Source organism: Leopardus geoffroyi, chromosome E2, assembly GCF_018350155.1.
Source record: "Leopardus geoffroyi isolate Oge1 chromosome E2, O.geoffroyi_Oge1_pat1.0, whole genome shotgun sequence".
Classification (NCBI taxonomy): domain Eukaryota; kingdom Metazoa; phylum Chordata; class Mammalia; order Carnivora; family Felidae; genus Leopardus; species Leopardus geoffroyi.
Window position 1 is genome coordinate 13,303,372 of NC_059335.1, and position 18,131 is coordinate 13,321,502.

At 56.0% G+C, this 18,131-nt stretch overlaps 3 protein-coding genes across 11 annotated transcripts; 2 read left to right on the forward strand and 1 right to left on the reverse strand.

Annotated features, from left to right (window-relative positions):
• Nucleotides 1-857: 857 nt before the first annotated feature.
• PAFAH1B3 (platelet activating factor acetylhydrolase 1b catalytic subunit 3) lies at nucleotides 858-5,192 on the reverse strand. 4 transcript variants are annotated; one of them, XM_045442212.1, is made up of 6 exons: nucleotides 4,970-5,192; nucleotides 2,972-3,077; nucleotides 2,695-2,784; nucleotides 1,926-2,042; nucleotides 1,725-1,847; nucleotides 858-1,179 (listed from the first exon to the last, which is right to left on the reverse strand). In XM_045442212.1, the coding sequence occupies exons 2-6, from the start codon at nucleotides 3,047-3,049 to the stop codon at nucleotides 892-894; spliced, it is 696 nt and encodes a 231-aa protein (XP_045298168.1). In that variant the 5' UTR covers nucleotides 3,050-3,077; nucleotides 4,970-5,192; the 3' UTR covers nucleotides 858-891. The 4 variants fall into 4 exon arrangements, with proteins under 4 accessions (XP_045298168.1, XP_045298167.1, XP_045298165.1 ...); XM_045442211.1 differs by having other exon boundaries at nucleotides 2,972-3,216; nucleotides 4,970-5,191; XM_045442209.1 differs by lacking the exon at nucleotides 4,970-5,192 and adding an exon at nucleotides 3,452-3,575 and having other exon boundaries at nucleotides 2,972-3,216.
• PRR19 (proline rich 19) lies at nucleotides 3,661-7,431 on the forward strand. Of its 2 annotated transcripts, none has more exons than XM_045442207.1 (3): nucleotides 3,661-4,049; nucleotides 6,190-6,796; nucleotides 6,883-7,431. In XM_045442207.1, the coding sequence occupies exons 1-3, from the start codon at nucleotides 3,960-3,962 to the stop codon at nucleotides 7,356-7,358; spliced, it is 1,173 nt and encodes a 390-aa protein (XP_045298163.1). In that variant the 5' UTR covers nucleotides 3,661-3,959; the 3' UTR covers nucleotides 7,359-7,431. The 2 variants fall into 2 exon arrangements, with proteins under 2 accessions (XP_045298163.1, XP_045298164.1); XM_045442208.1 differs by lacking the exon at nucleotides 3,661-4,049 and adding an exon at nucleotides 5,479-5,570.
• Nucleotides 7,432-9,311: 1,880 nt separating this feature from the next.
• Nucleotides 9,312-17,826, forward strand: TMEM145 (transmembrane protein 145). 5 transcript variants are annotated; one of them, XM_045442230.1, is made up of 15 exons: nucleotides 9,313-9,511; nucleotides 10,264-10,338; nucleotides 10,455-10,532; nucleotides 10,615-10,701; nucleotides 10,786-10,887; nucleotides 10,991-11,075; nucleotides 11,191-11,262; nucleotides 11,369-11,437; nucleotides 11,803-11,883; nucleotides 11,967-12,045; nucleotides 12,193-12,286; nucleotides 14,065-14,185; nucleotides 16,320-16,526; nucleotides 17,016-17,394; nucleotides 17,491-17,826. In XM_045442230.1, the coding sequence occupies exons 1-15, from the start codon at nucleotides 9,392-9,394 to the stop codon at nucleotides 17,672-17,674; spliced, it is 1,833 nt and encodes a 610-aa protein (XP_045298186.1). In that variant the 5' UTR covers nucleotides 9,313-9,391; the 3' UTR covers nucleotides 17,675-17,826. The 5 variants fall into 5 exon arrangements, with proteins under 5 accessions (XP_045298187.1, XP_045298186.1, XP_045298189.1 ...); XM_045442232.1 differs by adding an exon at nucleotides 13,051-13,223 and having other exon boundaries at nucleotides 9,314-9,511; nucleotides 17,016-17,826; XM_045442234.1 differs by lacking the exon at nucleotides 17,016-17,394 and adding an exon at nucleotides 13,051-13,223 and having other exon boundaries at nucleotides 9,314-9,511; nucleotides 17,491-17,681.
• Nucleotides 17,827-18,131: the final 305 nt, after the last annotated feature.

The window sequence follows — 18,131 nt, forward strand, 5'->3', positions numbered from 1 at the left end:
CTTGTGTGGCTGCCCACTCTAAAGGGAGAAGGGGTGGGTGGGGTGGGTTGTACTATCTCCAAACGGTCAAGGAGCTTATACACTTCCTCCCAATGCAGTCCCTCCCCACATCAGAGGGACCCTGTGGGCCGAGAACCCTGACTCACTGTGGACTGAACAGCCTGTCTTCAGCCCTGGCACTCGGAAGTCCCTGTCCTTACTATGCCTCTCACAGTCGTCCCAACATCTGGGGGCTCAGGAAGGCCTGAGAGGTCTGAGCCTAGGTGGTACTGGGCTGGGTTTGCCCAGTAACCCAGATACAGTGCTGTTCTCAGTGACCCCTGCTGCCCCCACACGGCCTGAGCCAGCACTGCACCCAGGCCAAAAGGAGCCTCCTGGGTTACACCCCTCAGTGTGTGGACAGTGCTCCTCTGGGGAGACAGATAGATTCCCTGTGGAGGCACGACTGCTTGTGATGGGGAGGGTCAGGAAGCTTCCGTAGGAAATGGCATCTAAGGTACAACCAGAGCACCAGAAGCTCCAGCCAGGGGAAAATCTTCGGCAAAACGGGGAAGGCAGCTTTGGAAGGGCTTTGGCTGCTAGGTCAGTATGTTCCCAGAATTCTTGTTTGACTTTGATCTTGCAGGGTAATGTGTGCAAACTGGTTTCACCTAGTGTGTTACTGATTGATGGTGCCTGCCTGGAGTGTTATTGAGAGTAAAAATCTGCTAGACCCTGCAAGAACCTGAGTGCCTGAGGATTGGTGATGCCTGCTTCAGGCAGAAACAGAGCATCCTCTGGAGCTGCAGGATCGCAGAGATCATAGTTAAGGTTGAGATACCCAGAAGGGCTTGGCCATAAAGCAAGAAACGGGAGACTAAGGAATGAGAATTTAATGGGGAAGAAGGATGCTTAGGGTGTAGCCTCTGGCCGGGGGCCACCCTGGCCCTGGTCTTGGGCCAGCAGACGCAGAAGCAGGGAGTGCAGGGCCCGACAGACAGGTGTGTAGCCCAGGCGGCTCAGATGCAGGTAATCGTACATGTCATGGTGACTTATGGTACCGTCTGAGTGCACAAAGCCAGGGTCGGCATCCAGGAAGTGGGCCCGTGGGTGGCCAGCCAGTGCTGCCCGGACCAGCTCGTTCACTCGCCGGTTTTTCTCACGAAGTGGGTTAGGGTGCTGGCCCCTCGGAAGCAGGCCCTGAGAAAGGCCACCAAGAGTTGTGAGGAGACATCCTACCAACATCTGGGTATCCTGTTCTCTGGGACAAACTGTTCACCCTCACCAGGAGGTTGCCAGGTGTAGAATATACTAGGGATGGAGTAGTGGGGGATCAGAAGGGTAATTCCTGATACCATGTCCGAGACTCCCTTCAGCAAGTACCTTCTGGGTGCCAGCCCCTTTCCAAGTATCCATCACAAAAATGACACCATGGCAAAGGGTCAACCCCTCTTTCAGAGAAGGAAATATTCCAGCTGGAAGTGATGGAGCCTGGATTCACCCCAGGAACGCCTATTTTTGGCTAATTGTTTTGAGTTTTGCAACACCCCCCAGAATCTTCAGCAATTTCTTGGGCAACAGCAGCTACCTGGTCCCTGAACACCTTAACAACAGCTGCTGGGTACGTAGCAAGCTTCAACTGGAGATTTTGCCTGAAAACCACCGCTTTGCGCCATGCTGCCCAGAACTGTGTCAGCTGCAGCTACACCTGCCATTCTTTCTTCCCTGCCCTCCCACCCTCTCACCAGCACCACGACCCGGGCCTGGGGCTGCCGTTGGTTCACCAGTTGCACAATGGCCTTGATGCCACCAGTCACTTGCTCTGCTGTGTGCCCGTGGTTGTTGGTACCCACCCAGACCACCACAATCTGTGGAAAGAAAGGCATGAAGCAGCGGTCAGGAGGGAGGCTTGGGGCGCGTTAGCTGCCCACCGAAGCTCTGCTCACCTTGGGCCGGATGTGTTCCAGCTCCCCATTCTCCAGTCGCCAAAGCACATGTTGCGTACTGTCACTGCCAATGCCAAAGTTAAGTGCGTGCAGAGGAGAAAAGAGCTCCCGCCAGATCTGCAGACAAGAAGTGGTGTGGGTACATTGGCAACAAGGGCATTGGCAACAAGGACCACCACCCTCTGTCCAAGCCACATATAATGGAAGAGCCCTGCCTTATGGAGGCAGTCTGGTCGAATCTCGCTTTATGCAAACCTATTACAGTCTCACTTTCATGGAGATCCACAGAAGCGAGACTCACTTTATGGAAACCTATTCTGCTTGAGTCATGCATGCATTGAACCAACAGCATTGACAGTTGATGAAAGCCATCATGGTTTGACCTTAGTGGAAACGTAACATAATTGAGTCCCCTTTGTGGAGAGCTATTACAGTTGACTTTCATTTGGTGGAAAGACTACAGCTTTGTGGACATCCATTAGGGCTGTGCACTACCTTAAGCAAACAATAGAATCTCACTTTAGGCAATCTTCTTGCAAGAAAGCCTCATTTTAAGATTTTAAGTCTCACTACACAAAAACCCATGTGACAAAGACTGGTCACACAGTTCCTTCTCAGTAGAATGTTGCATCTTACACGGAGGTTTGGGTGTGGGTGCTGCCTGAGGCTATTTCGGGTACCTCATCCCTGTCTGGCTTGGGCTCTGATCCAGATGTGTCAGCGAGGGCACAGGCCTGGGTGGGGCAAGGGGATGGGGGACGGGCCTCACCTCGCACTGGTGCATTAGCTGGACCAAGGAGTCCCCGATGAAGACGACTTCGGGTTCCTTATCTTTGCTGTCGGCTACGAACCGATGGTGCTTCGGGGACGTACAAGGGGAGTCAAAGGCACGCGCGCTGCTTGGCCCGCCCCACTCTGCTTCCCCGCTTCGCCTCCACCACCCCAACTGCTCTCAGTTTCCTAATCCCACAGAGAGAGTGGCGCCAACCAACTGCTCTCCTGAGGCCCCTCCCGGACTCCTGAGTATCGCGGGCCGGGTCGCTCACCAGGGACATCCAGCGTCCGTCACCCTGCACGTCCTGCACCGGCGTGGGCTTGCTGGCTGGGTTCTCCTCTCCGCTCATCTTGGCGCCGCAGCTCCTTCCTGCAGGACTGGCGAGCGAGGTCGACCCGGGGGAGTCGGCCGAGGAGGTGGCTCCGCCACGCCCACCCCTCCCTTACAGGCAACAATGGACGGTCCCGACGCCCGCACTCCAGCGAGGACTACTGCCGATCCCGGGCACCGCCTCCTCTGCAGGAGCGGAAACCTTCACTTAAAAGGGGTGGTGGAATTGGGAACCCATGCTTCCCCCGCGGCGGACGCGCAGTGGGCTCGTCCGGCGCTTCCCGCCCCGGCCGCTCATGCTCGGGCGGCGGCGGCCAGCGCACCCGGGCACCTGGGAATGGGGAGGCGAGATCATCCAGCACCCATAGGGGAGGGAGGAACCCCACACGCCACACCGGCGTCAGGGGGAGGGGCGAACTACCTGAAAGGCCGGGAGTGGGCGGGGGAAATCTAGAGCTTTTCCTTGGGGGAAGAATCCGTTTGCTGTAGAGCGAGAAATGTGCGGAAGGGATCGCCAGCTGTGTGTGTGTGTGTGTGTGTGTGTGTGTGTGTGTGTGTGTGTGTGTGTGTGTGCGCGCGCGCGCGTGTCATTCACGTGGTGGTGGGGGAGGGAAATGAGTGGACGAGTCCATTCCTGGATCCCTTGAGGGGGTGGCTCGTACGCACCTGGCTAGGTGGGCACGCTCCCATTTTCTATTGATGTGGGTAGAAAAAAAGATAGCAAAATGTGAAAAATAGAGCCTCCGTTGTAAGGAGACATCCTAAGAGAGAGCCAGGACTTAAGTGATACTATCTGCTCGCAGGCCTCCCCTGCTCAAAAATACCAGTTTTTGTGGCATAAAATCTAAACTACACATCTTTGCATTACAAACATCACAGGCCCTGCAAAGAGGGCAGAAGAAGGTACAGAAAGAAAAAGGAAATTAGAGATGCTGCAAGGCCCAGGTCTAGCCTGGCACCCCTCCCACCCAGCTCATCTTGCAGATCTGTGGCCTCTGTTCCTCTCTCTAAACCCACAGGTGTGTCTAAGCTCTGAAGCCTACATCCATAGCCAAGGCCACCTAAGGTCGGCCCCTCCCGGCCCATATTAATCTCAAATGTCAAGTCTTCCCAACTCTTCCTCTTCTCAGGGACCAGGTGGGGGTCCCACATTCCCCTAAACTTCCTGGTTATATTCCCGTAGCTCCACTTCCAAATGGGACCTTCCCATCTATTCATTCTTTCTAGGTAGGTTGATACTGAAATATGGTCTTATTTATCATGTTTTGCTTCAGTCCACTTGCCTGGAACAGGGCCTGACTCATAGTACCAAGTACTATGGCTGTTCACAAGAACTTACATGATTATTAAACGAATGGGTCAAATCCTGGCCTTGTCCCAGTGTGTTGGGGAAGACAGATCCAGACACAGAGATGAGGAAAGGATCAAGGTTGTGATTAAGAGAGGTGGAGAAGGGGAAGGAGAAAGAGGACTCAGAGTAGGGGGTTCCTAGGAGTAGTATTTGAGTTTGGCTTTGAAAACTCAGGAAGTCTGGGTAAGCTGTATTACACAGGTAATATAGCTGATTAGGGCGTGGGGAAACTCTGGCCATAGCTTTATTTTATTTTTTAAATGTGTATTTTTGAGTGAGAGAGAGCAGGCAAGGAAGGGGCAGAGAGAGAAGGAGACAAAGGATCTGAAGCTGGCTTGTGTGCGGGCTTGAACTCACCAACTGTGAGATCGTGACCTGAATGGAAGACAGAGGCTTAACCGACTGAGCCACCCAGGTGCCCCTATAGCTTGATTTTAAAGTCTGAGGGGACTAGTGTCGGTAGATAAGTTGAAAAGGTAGAGAAGCCGTTGCTGAAGCAAAGCTTAGTGAGAAACAGCTTCGAGGCATTCATTCCATTCAAACCAAGTGCTGTTTCAAGTTAGATGTATTGGCTCATTTTATACTTACAGCAACCACACGAAGGAGGCACTATCAGCTCCATTTTACAAATTAGGAAATCGAGGGTCTGAGCAGTTACACACTTTTCAAGGTCATACACCTCAAACGTGCCAATTTGGGTTGTTTAAACCTAGGTAGTCTAACTCCAGATCCTAGCTCTGAATGACGACTCTATACTGAATCTCTAGGGATGAATTCTGTGACTGTCTGGGGCCCCGCTGCAAGTGGAGACTGCCATGGCCCTTTTTTCCCCTTGTGCCTCGCCTCACGGCTTCCCCCGAGAGACAGTCTAAGCCAATCAGCATTCATGAAGGGGGCGGGCCCAGCGAGTCTCACAGCAGATTGGTGTATGGGAGATGCCTAAGGACAAATGAGAGAGATTTCTGGAAGTAAGGCTGGAAAGGGTGGGACCATAACCGGCACTCTGTTCCTCGTGCCTCACGAGAGCAGGAAGTCAAAGGGCGTGGGCGGTGCACGCGCATGCGTGTAGTGTGCGTGAGGCCCGGAAGAGTCCACAGGGCGTCGTGAACTAGGGTCACCGTGGAAAAGAAGCCATTGCACCCCACAGCCACGTGGGGTGGGTGGGGGACTGGGTTCATTGGGCCAGGAGGTGAGGTACTCCACCCTTACCTAGCCCCCACCAACCGTACCCCCCTTTCCTAACCTCAACTGCCCACCTTTGCCTCATCTACCCTAGTCCACCGCATTCCCATGACTAGGCCCAGTTTCTGGTAGCTCCTCCGTTGCCTTTTCTGTTTTCCCCGAGGTCTTCTCTGTCTCTCCTACTTCTTTGTTGCTGTCTCTTCTGCCTTTCTCTCTCTACCATGTCACTCCACTTTCTGCATTCTCCAGTACCTCCTCTACTTCTGGATTTCTCCTCTGTCCATAATTCCTTCTAGTTCACCAGACCCTGTGGTCTCATGATCCCGTCCACATCCCCCATCTTCTAGCTACTTTCTCATGTCCCAGTACCCTGTAACCCCTTGTCTATTCTCTATTCTGACACACCTCCCCATTCACCGTGACTCCCTTGACCCCATCCAACCCCTACAACTCCTTCCTTGACCAAGTCTTTGCCAATCACTCCCTACCCACCCACTATCTTATTCTCATCTTGTCTCTGTAAATAGGCCTTCCACCTCACCCCAAACTATCTTCTCTTCTCACTATTCACTTTTAGGTCCCTGATTTATCGGCCTGATGATGACTGTCCTATCTTTTTCTTCCAGGACATTATGGACCCCCGGGGGCCAGGCCCCCAGCCTTTCCAGCGGCCTGAGAAATCTGGTCGTGTCCGTCGTCGGAAGACAAGGCGGGAGCGTAACGAGGCCCTGATGGGCAGCCGCCGGCCATTGACCCATCAGGATCCTCCTGTGACCAGTCAGGGTCCACCTGTGGCCCCTACCGTTCCCAAGGTCGTGGTCATAACGCAGGGCCGGCTGAGCCGGGAGCACCGGGGTCTCTTTAATCATGAGGTGAAATCTCTGGATGTGGCACGGCTGCTTAGCAGTGGGTCCCTGGAGCCCGGCACCCCTTCACTCCCCACCAAACGCTTCTCAAGCCCAAGCTGGGCCCAAGAACCAGCTCCCCAGTCAAGGGGCAAGGAGAACCAGGTGCCTAGAGGCTCAGGCCCAGGCCCACCCAGTCCCCCAGAGCTCCCTGGCTTGGGGCAGCTGCTGGAGGAGCTGCAGTGTCAGTTGGTTCTGCCACAGGCCTTCCCCAGGAGGAACCTAGTGCAGGAGGCCAGGGATGCCATCGTGGGCACTTTACAGGCCTGCCATGGCTGTGTGCCTGACCTTACCTTGGTGCTCCGTGACTGCCAGCCACCCTTACCAGGTGAGTCCACCTCCTACTTCCTGTGATCCCTTTCTCCTTGTCTGCTGTAGCTCAGCTGTCTCCCATGGTTTTTTCCTTTGTGCCAGGGACCAAGCCTGGGGGCCCTGAAAGACGAAGGATGACACCCTCCTGGATCAACAGCCCGGAGCAGGCCCCAGGAGAGAGGAGGCAGAGGAGGCAACAGAGGACAAAGGAGCTCACTTTCTCCGTGCCTCACACCTCCAGCACTCCCCTGGTGCACAGGGTGAGCCTGGCGCCACCGAAAGGTCCCTGGCCACCGCCTTTGCCCTTGTTGCCTTCGCCATCTGGGGCAGTCTGGGGCCCCCCAACAGCCTTTGACCTACTGAAAAGCATCTGGCTGGTTGCCACACCTCCCCCTCCCCGGCCCTGGGGGTTCGGCCCACAACAACCCCTGCCTCAGCCACCATCATCACCCTTGTTGCCCCGAACCTCTGCCCTGGATTGGAGCCCCAGCCCTCCTGCCCCACTGCCCAGCCTCTCCTGGGTGGTGGCCCAGAGCAGCCCAGAGGCCTGGTCCTTTCCACCTATGAGACTGTACTGAGGGGACTGAGGCTGGGCTAGGGGCAGGAAACCCGCACTCCTGATCACTTCAATAAAGTACCTTCTTCATGGTCCCCTTGATTTTCAGTGAGTGGCTGACCCAAGCAAGCAGCTTTGCTTTGCTCTGAGTTCTGGGTCCAAGATGGAGGGGAAGATACCATCACTTGTCACCTTCTTGGGATTTGAGGGCCAGCAGGCTGGGGAAACCTGGGGTTCAGTCAGTCCAATGCATCTACCCACTGAAGCCAACTATGTGCCAGGCTCAGCTCTGGTGATGCTGGGGCCCCAGAGTGAGTGCTGCTGTGGCTGTGTCCCCAGAAGATTCCCAGTCCAGTGGTGGGCACAGAGAGTTCCAGCCCCAATGGTTGCATCTTGGGGACAGAGAGGTGCAGGGGCTGAGGGAGTCCAAGGGGGGAGTGATGATTCGTCCCTGGTGATGAGGGAGTTCCTCAGAAAGGAGCAGATGTAGACCTTTACACATTTTAAGATTGGTAAGAACTTACTAGTAGAGGAAGAAAAGAACATTTCAGGGAATTCTAGAAACGCTGCTTTATGGGACAGTATGTGCAAGGCCTGGAGCAGGGCAAATAGGGGATGTGGAACCATTTTCATTCAGTCCATATTCCTAGGATATCCTGGGACTTAGAGTAAGTCATGTCCAGGTCCAGCCCTCGATGGGCTCCTGGTCCAGTGGACATAGGAACCGTGTGTGCAAGATCACGACGGGAATGGGAGACCGAGGCCTGAATCTACCCCACAGACCTTTTAACTTTGGCCCAACATACATTTAAAGTTTTTGAATTAATTGCCTACTGTTACAAATCAGTTTGCTTTAAAACAAAAGCAAAACAAAAAAAGCCTAACACATTTCTGGCTTCTCTAAAACAAACAAACAAAAAAAAAAAAAAAAAAAGAGAGAAAGAAAGAAAAAAAGAAGGAAAAGAATCTGGCAGCGGACCTACTATCCCTTCTGGCAACAACTGGCTCAAGCCAAATAGCAGAGGCTGCCTTTTCATGGGTCCCACACTCTCCACTGAAAGTGTTCTGTGCACTTATGTTTTCTGCTTGGCCCCTTGGCTTAGGAAGTTTTTTAAAATGATATTTTGAGGAGCAGCACTTTTTTTTTTTTTTTTCCAGTGGAGGGGGAGGAATGAAGCTAGACATGTTTGTTGGAATCTGATCAGGGGAAATGAAGCTGAGGGACTTGGACGCTGCTCTGCAAAGCCTTCCAGGGATCCTCATTGCCCACTGGGAAACCATAAGGTTGGTACCAGCCGGTAGGGGACTGAACTGGGAGATCACACGACTTGGCTGAAGTCTAATGAGAAAGTGGCAGTGCTGGGTTTTGAACCCAGAGGGTTGATTTGGGTCTGCTCTGGGCTTCTCACAACACCACCTCTTCTGGCAGCAACCCGGTTTCACACCCCGGTGAGCAGTGACTGGACAGGGTCAGGCAATGGAATGTAGTGATTGTGGCTGGCCCAGCGTTCTGCCATCTCCGTGTTTTGTGACCCAGAACAAATGGTTCACCCTCTCCAGCCTCCGTGTCTCTGTGGGCACTTCACAGAGCCCATGGGATCTCGGGTGGACGCTGCTGGGGATGGCTGTCATGAGGGCAGGAATGAGCCATCAAAGAGCAGTTTGGGGTCTAAGCTGGCGGGGAGGTCAGGGCAGAGCTGGGGTCTGTACGTTGGGGGTCATCCCGAGATGGCTGTCTGGAGGAGGAGGCACGGCTGGGGGGAATGTGAGTTCAGGGTAGGACAAGGGGAGCAAGAGGTATCAGGGAGAGTCCCAGAAGGGAGAACTGAGGCTGGGGCGGAGTAGAGAGCATGGGGAGGGGTCGTCCTCTCCCATGCCGATGGAGAAGGCGCCAGGCAGGGCCATCCCGGAGGAGGGGGCGGGGAGAGCGGCGCCCAGCGGCCCCTTTAATCGGGGGCGCGCGCTGGCCGGCTCGCGCGCTCTCGCCGCCGTCGCCGGGCCGGAGCGGGAGCCGGAGCGGAGCTGGGGCCGGGGCCGGGGCCCGGAGCGGGCGGAATGGAGCCCCCGCGCGCGCCCGCTCTGTGCCGCCTGCTGCCGCCGCTGTTGCTCCTGCTGCTGCCACTGCCCCCCCGCGCCCGGGCCAAGTACGTGCGGGGCAACCTCAGCTCCAAGGAGGTGAGCGCGCTGGGCCCTCCCCTGCCACCCGCCGGGCCCCTGGGGACCGGAGGGAAGGGAAGGAGAAGGGTGCCGCCCCGCCCCCTGCCGCCCTTCCCAGGCCGTCCCTGAGAGCCGCGGTGGGATTGGGGCTGGGGATAATAGGGAGGACTGGGTCAGGGTTGGGGCTGAGAGGCGCCGTGGGGTCGAGAAGAGACTTAAGGGTTGTAGGAGGGACATTGAGGTCAGAGCTGGGCGGGGAGGAGGGACGGGTTGGGAGAGTGAGAGTTTGGGGTGGGGGTTGGGAGAACGCCAAGGTGGTGCTGAAGGGACAGCACTTTTCACTCCGTAGAGAGCCTGGAGTTCACACTGCTGCTCAGGGCCAGGAGAGGGCCGTTTGGAATATTACCCAGTAGGAGGTGGTCTCTGGGACCACAGTGGGGCATTCGTGTGGATAACCGGGGGATGCCAGTCAGATGGTGTCTGGGACTGAAGGTGGCCGGGATGGGCACCTGGCCTTCCAGGTCCTTTCTCAGTGCACTTGGAAAATGGGAAAAGTGTTCGAGGGGAGGAGAAGAAACTTGTGTGGGGGGCATTTGAGACAAGAATCCTGGACCCAAGGTAAAGGGATCACAAGAATTTTGGAGGTAACTTGGTCCCCTTAAGCTTCTCTGGAAATCAGGTACCCAAGAGTAGGGAAGGAAAGTTGGGGGGGGGGGTCTATGGAGTCGGGGAGTTCTCAAGGATTCAGGAGGACTGGGCCCCTTTTCCAGGATTGGGTGTTCCTGACAAGATTTTGCTTTCTTTCGGATTACGGCCGACTGGACTTCCGTTTCCGATACCCTGAGGTGAGCCTTCCCCCACCACTCTCCATGCTGAGGCTAGATATTCCCTTGGCCTCCCAAGGCAAGGGCTACCCCAGTTCCCTGTACACCCTCAAACTTCAAAATCTCTGGGTCTGCAGGCCAAGTGCTGTCAGAACATCCTCCTCTATTTCGACGACCCATCCCAGTGGCCGGCTGTGTACAAGGCAGGGGACAAGGTGAAGGCTGTGAGGAGGGTGCATGGGAGAGGGAAGAAGGCCGAGGCTGTCCAGGGAGTGACCATGTCCCTGCCTTCCCCAGGACTGCCTGGCCAAGGAGTCAGTGATCAGGCCTGAGAACAACCAGGTCATCAACCTCACCACCCAGTATGCCTGGTCAGGCTGTCAGGTATGGGGGAATGGGCAGATGCTGAAGGCCAAGGTCCTGAGGGCTGCGCAGACAGGCTTCAACCTTCTTCTTGCTCCTTCCCAGGTAGTGTCAGAGGACGGAACCCGCTACCTGAGCTGCTCCAGTGGCCGAAGCTTCCGCTCGGTTCGTGAAAGGTGGTGGTACATTGCACTCAGCAAGTGTGGGGTAAGAGGCTGGGCCGGCCACCTGGGCCTTCTCCTCCTTGCCTTCCTGGTGACCCTCTACCTGCCCAGGGCCCCCCCCCCTTAGGCCTCCCCACTTCCCACAGGGAGATGGGCTGCAGTTGGAGTATGAGATGGTCCTCACCAATGGCAAGTCCTTCTGGACACGGCATTTCTCGGCTGATGAGTTTGGTGAGCATTGCGGACCCAGAAACCAGAATCTTTGTGGAGGTCTAGAGTTGGGTGCTCACTGCCAAGGGACACCCAGCTTTGACTGAATCATTTCCTCCTTCTACAAAATTGGCAGGGATCCTGGAGACAGATGTGACTTTCCTCCTCATCTTCCTCCTCATCTTCTTCCTCTCCTGTTACTTTGGATGTAAGTTCAGTACGTGGTGGTGGGGTTAGGAGTTATGGGGGGGCAGGGTTGGGGGAATGAGCTAGTCTCCCTGTCTGTGAACCACCTTCCCCTACTTTTCTTTTAGATTTACTGAAAGGTCGTCAGTTGCTCCACACAACTTACAAAATGTTCATGGCTGCAGCAGGAGTGGAGGGTGAGGTTCAGAGTATCCCAGCTTTTGAGTTCTGTCAGAGGAGGGACATAGGGTCCAGATACCTGGGTCTGAGGAAAAGAAGAGGGGCTGGGGGCCTGGATCCTGGGTCTGAGGGAGGAGGGGCTGGGGGCCAGGACCCCTGGGTCTGAGGGAGGAGGGGCTGGGGGCCTGGACATCTGGATCCTGAAGAAGAGGGGCTGGGGCCTGGGCTCCAGAGTCTCCTAGGACGTCAGTGGGCGTAAATGGTCTAGAATCCTGATGGGGATGAAGGAGGGGTTCTGGCCATCTGGATCATAATGCTAGGGAGCAGTGATGCCCCAAAGCTGGTTTCTGTCATTTCCTCCCTCTGCCCGTTCTCCCCTCAGTCCTGAGCCTCCTGTTTTTCTGCATCTACTGGGGCCAGTATGCCACTGATGGCGTTGGCAACGAGAGTCTGAAGATCTTGGGTGAGAATGAAGTGGGCCAGGGGAGGGTGCCTGGGCTCCCTCTGAGCCCTATGTCTGAGACGCCCTCTCCTCCCTTCTCCCAGCCAAGTTGCTCTTCTCCTCCAGCTTCCTCATCTTCCTGCTGATGCTCATCCTTCTGGGGAAGGGATTCACAGTGACACGGTGCCCAGGCTGGGGCGGGAGGGAGTGCTGGCGGGAGGTGTGGCTGGGCTAGGGAACAGGACACTGGGGTGGATCTGGGGGGGTTGGCTTCCCGCTTCTCCCTGACAGCCCCCACCCCTGCTGTCTCCCTTCATGGCCTGCTGCCAGGGGCCGAATCAGCCACTCGGGCTCCGTGAAGTTGTCTGTCTACATGACCCTGTACACTCTCACCCACGTGGTGCTGCTCATTTACGAGGCCGAGGTGAGTGCCGCTTCCCACTGCCCAGGCCTTGCCTCTCCGCCCCTCCCCAAGCTTTTGGCCACCTCCTCCACCTGTCTGCCAGCCCTTCCCCACATCGCACTCTAGCTGGCTCGCTCTCTCCCACTCTGCGATTTCTGCCTGCCCATCTGTCTCTCTAAGTGCATGCCTCCTCTCTTCACCATCTCTGAGGAGCCTTCTTCCTCCTCCCTCTGTCTCTCACTGTCTGTCACATTTAAACTCAATGTCATGACTGAGAGTTCAGGAGTCACACAGACCTGGATTCCACTCTGGCTCTCCCACTTCCCAGCTAGCTGACCTTGGGTGATGCCCACCCCCTCTAAGCCTGTTTCCTCTTCTGTAAAATTGGGAGGGTCTTACTTATCCCAGAGGGCTCCTGTAAGGCTTTATATCACCTTGGCTTTGCCTTTGGCCAAAAGCTGCCCCTTTTAGCCTCAGTTTCCCCCTCTGCGAAGTGGGGGTGTTAAGAAGACCCACCTCATTGGGTTGACGCAAATGGAAAAACTTACGGATGGTAGGTGGTTAGCCCCATGTTGGGCCGCTGGTAGAGAATGTATTCTCTTTCTTTTTCACCCTCACTCTACCTCTATGTCCTTCTATTTCCATTTTGTTCTCTCCTGCTGCTTCTGTCCTGACCCAATAGCTCTGCTCCCTGGGTGCCGGTGGGGGGAGGGGCCTAGGGTCTGGGGTCCTTGTGTGGAGGGCAGGAGGTCAAAGCTATGATGAACCCTTTCCCTTGGGTGCAGTTCTTTGACCCAGGCCAGGTACTATACACGTACGAGTCGCCGGCGGGCTATGGGCTCATTGGGCTGCAGGTGGCGGCTTACGTGTGGTTCTGCTATGCTGTGCTCATCTCCTTGCGTCACTTCCCGGAGAAGCAGCCCTTTTACGTGCCCTTCTTTGCTGCCTACACCCTCTGGTGAGACGTGCTGGGCCCCCAAGCTGTCCCTGTCTTGTGGGGCTTCCCATTTCTCAGACCCTCCTCAGTGAGGCTGATGGGCTTGCAAGTCAGGCAGCAGACCCAGTCTGCCACTTACTTCGTGACCTGGAAAAAATTATTTTCCCAAATTAAAAAAAAAAAAAAAGAGAGAGAGAGAGAGAGAGTGCCTCAGGTTGCTTACCCATAAAGAGTTATCTTGAGCATGCCTAGGGCACTATAGAAGGGCCTTGTGTTTGGTACGTAGTAGGTGTTCAATAAAAGCTAGTTGTAATTTTTTATCATTCAACATAACATAGTCGTACGGTAGGCAGATTCTAAGCCTGACTGCCTGGGTTCAGATCCCAGTTCTAAAGCTTGTAAGTTGTATGACCTCACACAAATCAATGAACTTTGCTCTGCCTCAGTTTCCTCATCTGTTTAATGGGGATGGAATTTGTACTTGCCTCGAAGAGTCATTGTGAGTTAATGAGTTTACATACGTGAGAAGCTTAGAGACAGGTCTGGCTTGCAGTTAAGTCCTTAATTGTTATTATCATATGTTAATGCATTCAGCAAACATCTTTTGATTTCCTATCAGGTGCCAGGATTTGGGGTGGGGTGGAATGGAGTTAAATTCAACCTAGTCTTTGCCTTCCAGAATTTCCCAGGCCAGTGGGATTCCTGCCCCCTTTTAATCTCTGGCTTCTGAAGGTTACACTGGTTTCTCTCTAATTTGGGACACACCTGGGCCCTACGTGTGTGCGTGGCAGGGGGGCTGGGGCCATGGGGTGGGGAAGAGGGCAGAGGCAGTGTCTCTACTGAACCAGCACCTCCCCTGCAGGTTCTTTGCCGTTCCTGTTATGGCCCTGATCGCCAACTTCGGGATCCCCAAGTGGGCCCGGGAGAAGATTGTCAATGGTATCCAGCTGGGGATCCATTTGTATGCCCATGGCGTGTTCCTGGTGAGGAAGGGCATCCAGGTGGGGGTGGGAGCCTGATGGGCGGAGAGTGGGTGAAACTCCCCAACCCCTGAACTGCCTGGACCTTCTGTTCTGAGCTCTCCATCCATTTCCTTCTCTTCCTTCTTTACTCATTCAACAGACACTTACCAAGAGCCTGCTGGATTCCTGCAGGCTATTCTACTCTGTCCCCCCAAGAAGCCAGCCTCTTCTATTCTCTCCCACCTTGTGTTCTAGCCTCTTCCACTGACCACACCTTCCTTCCTTCCTTCCTTCCTTCCTTTCTTTCTTTCTTTCTTTCTTTCTTTCTTTCTTTCTTTCTTTCTTTCTCTTTCTTTCTTTCTTTCTTTCTTTCTTTCTTTCTTTCTTTCTTTCTTCCTTTCTTTCTTTTTTTCCTTAAATAAACTTTACCATCAATGTGAGGCTGGAACTTGTGACCCTGAGATCAAGAGTCTCATGCTCTACTGACTGAACCCCACCCTCTTTCTCAGCCCCTCCCCATTCCTGACCCTGTGCACTGCCCCCCGCCCCCTCACGTTTCCCTTCTGTATCCCACTGCCTTTCCCAAACCCCTTGGTCATTACTCCACCCTTCGCCAACACATTCTTCCATCTGCTGCACCATCACAGACCATTGTTCAGGAAGAAGCAGGTGGAGTGGGTCAGGCTGGGGCTCCAGGGGGCCTAGATCTGAATGACATCTGGAGGGGATCAGCACTAAACCTCTTCTTTGCCGTGGTTTATATCCTATCTGGGCTTCTGGGTGAAAGTTCATATACCTTGTTTAATTGTGTGTCAGAGCAGCCCCAGGACAGGATGGATAATGGTCGTTGCACCCCCTATACAGAAAGGGGAAGCTAAGGTCCAAACAGGAGAGGTGACCTGCCAGGGCTCCATGGCCTCTGGTAGGAGGGCAGGGCCTTTGCGCCCAGTCCTTCCACAGCCAACCATAAGAGGGAGCCAGACAGGAGCATAGGCACTGATGCGGATCCAGGCTTCTGACCGCAGGGGTCCACAATGTGCTCTGGGTGGCGAATGTACTCAGTCACAGATGGCCTGGTCCCCCATCTTCTACCCCAGAGCCTGACTTAGGTACAGACTCACCTTCCCAGGACAGCCCTTCCTGAAGCTCTGCAGGAAGTCAGAAAGGGACAGAAACAGGAGAAATGCTGAGAACCATCATGGGCCAAGCTCTGCCCTCTCCTCATCTTTCCATGTAGGTGCTGCCATCCCTTTCCCCCAGCGAGGCTCAGGGAGCTTTTTCGACATGTCCCAGGTCCCATACTCAAAAAACTGGGGGGTGAGAGGTGAGGTGCAGGCCCCGGGCCCCCAAGTGCAGTGCCCTCTTAGCTATATTTCATCTTCAGCCAGTTTCTTTTGTAAAAATGCAGTTAGCTCAGCACAGCCCCATTCCGCTGTTTACTGCTTTCAGCTGCTTGTTCCCATGACCTTAGAGGGGTCGCGCTGGGCTCCCGTGTGCAGTGCTCGAGTCACACCCAGTCCCTGCTCTCAAGATCTACTAGGCTAGTTGGGGACACACTTCTACATTCAACCAGTATTTATTGGGTGCTTATGTGCCAGGTGCTGTTCTAGAAGGTATTGGGGATTCAGCAGGGAATGAACAAATTCCTGCCCTCACAGAGCTAACATTCTAGAGTTTATCAGGTGTTGTTGTCCAATTGACCTTTCTGTGTTTATGAAAATATTTTATCTATACTCTGTGCTCTCCGATACAATAGCTACTATCCACGCGGGGCTACTGAGCACTTAAATGTGGCTAGTGTGACTGAAAACAAAAATTTTGGTTTAATGTGGATTAATTTAAATGTAAATAACCCCATATGGCTAGTGGGTATCATACCGGACAGTGAAGGCCACTGAAACTTACCCAGTGATGTCAGTGATCAGGGCTCTGATGGAGGAAGCATCGCAGGGCAGTCAGGGTTGCGACGGAGGAAAAAGGTCAGAACTCAGCGAACTGTGAGAGCCTGTAGTAGGAGAGCCTAATCCGGAGTGAAGGACTGCAGGGAAGGGTGGGGGATGTCCAGTGAGGGGGAATCCTTACGACCCCATGTTTGAGGAGACAGACTGAGGCCCGGACAGTGCTGCTCCAACCAGCACCTGGCCTGTCGCCCCAGATCATGACACGCCCGTCGGCGGCCAACAAGAACTTCCCGTACCATGTGCGCACGTCGCAGATCGCCTCAGCCGGGGCCCCCGGCCCGGGAGGGAGCCAGTCCACGGACAAGCCCTTCCCGCAGCACGTCTATGGGAACGTGACGTTCATCAGCGACTCGGTGCCCAACTTCACGGAGCTCTTCTCCATCCCCCCGCCCGCCTCCTCCGTAAGCCCCGCGCCCCCGGCGCACGAGGAGCTGCTGGCGCCGCCCCTGGAGTACCTGACCCCGCTCCCGGCCCCGCCGCCGCCCCCCTCGCCCGGGCGCCTGAGCCCACCCCCTGCCTTTCGCACGCCCCGAGCCCCTACACCGCGCCGCGACCACCCCCCGGCGCCTGCGCCCACCCTGCCGGACTGGGTCCTGGCGCTGTTGCGCACGCCCCCGCAGACGCCACGCGCCGTGCCCCCGCCACCCGCCTTCCGCGGCTCTCCACCCACTCCCCGGCCGCCGCCGGAGTTCGCCCGGCGCGCTCCGACGCCGCCCCTAGAGTACCTGGCCCCGCTGTCCAGGCGCCCAGCCGCCCGCTCCTTCCCTGATTGACACCAGCGCCCGCACCTCGGGAGGGGGGGCTCCTTTGCGGGGAGGGGGACGGGCCTTCGGGGCCGCATCTGCCCCCCGTGGGTCTCGGACGGCCTCTGACCCTGACCCCCCTCCCAGGCCGGGAAGCAGGTGGAGGAGACGGCGGTGGCGGCGGCGGTGGCCCCGAGGGGCCGCGTGGTGACCACGGCCGAGCGGGGCGCGGCCTCCCCGCCCCTTCCCGCTCGGTTCCCCAAGGCGGCCGACCCGAGCTGGGATGGCCCGACGCCGCCCTACCAGCCGCTCGTGCCCCAGACGGCGGCGCCGCACACCGGCTTCACCGAATACTTCAGCATGCACACGGCCGGGGGCACCGCACCCCCGGTCTGAGCACCCTTGCCCACCCCCGCCCCATGGGCCGCACGCCGGGCCCCGGCCGGGCTCCGGATCCCCGCTCTATCCCGGCCCCAGGGCTCTGCCATCCCAGGCCTTCCCGACCCTCCCCACCCCTCGCGCCCAGGTAGGGGTGCCTACTGTCCCGCTCACCCCACTCCCCACCCCCGACTCTTGTGCCAAACGGTCCCGCGGGAGCCTCTCTCCCCGTCCCCTCCCTCAGCCCCTGCCCCGAGCGGCGCCGGATTCTGGGCTCCCGCTGTTCCGAGACCTACGGCCCCCTGGCCCCCTTCGAGACCTCTGATCCCGCCGGACCCCGGAACACCAGGGACGATCGTCGGGACCCTGCCCGTGACTCTCCAGGACTCCGCGACCCCGAGCCATTGCTACTGGGACGGATATTATGAATCTGGTCTCGACTCTGAAACCTTCCCTTGGATCTCTGTGACCTCGGACCCGTGCTCTGCCCACCCTGTCTCCATCCGGGGGCCCTCCCTCAGGTCCCCGGCAGAAAGACTTTTTCCCCTCTTGCCAAAATAAAGCGGATTCGTTAAGTTTTTATCTATAAAATGGCCTCTTTATATCTCGATGGTGCTCAGAGGCGGGGCTGAGCATGAACTGTTCCAAGCTCTGGACCTCAGTGTGTCCATCTGTGAAATGGCATTTGGGGAGGGGCCTTCACGTTGGCCCAGAATCTGGGAGAACTGAAGCTATGAATCATCTAACAGAACCCTCTTACTGCGCCGCTCCTTTATTTTCACCTTCTCTTCTCCAGTCAGAGCTAGAGGCGCCCTCCAGTGGCACGAGCTTTGCTCAACCACCTGTACCCCGAGTTTGGGTTACGATTTTGGCACTGCGCATGTG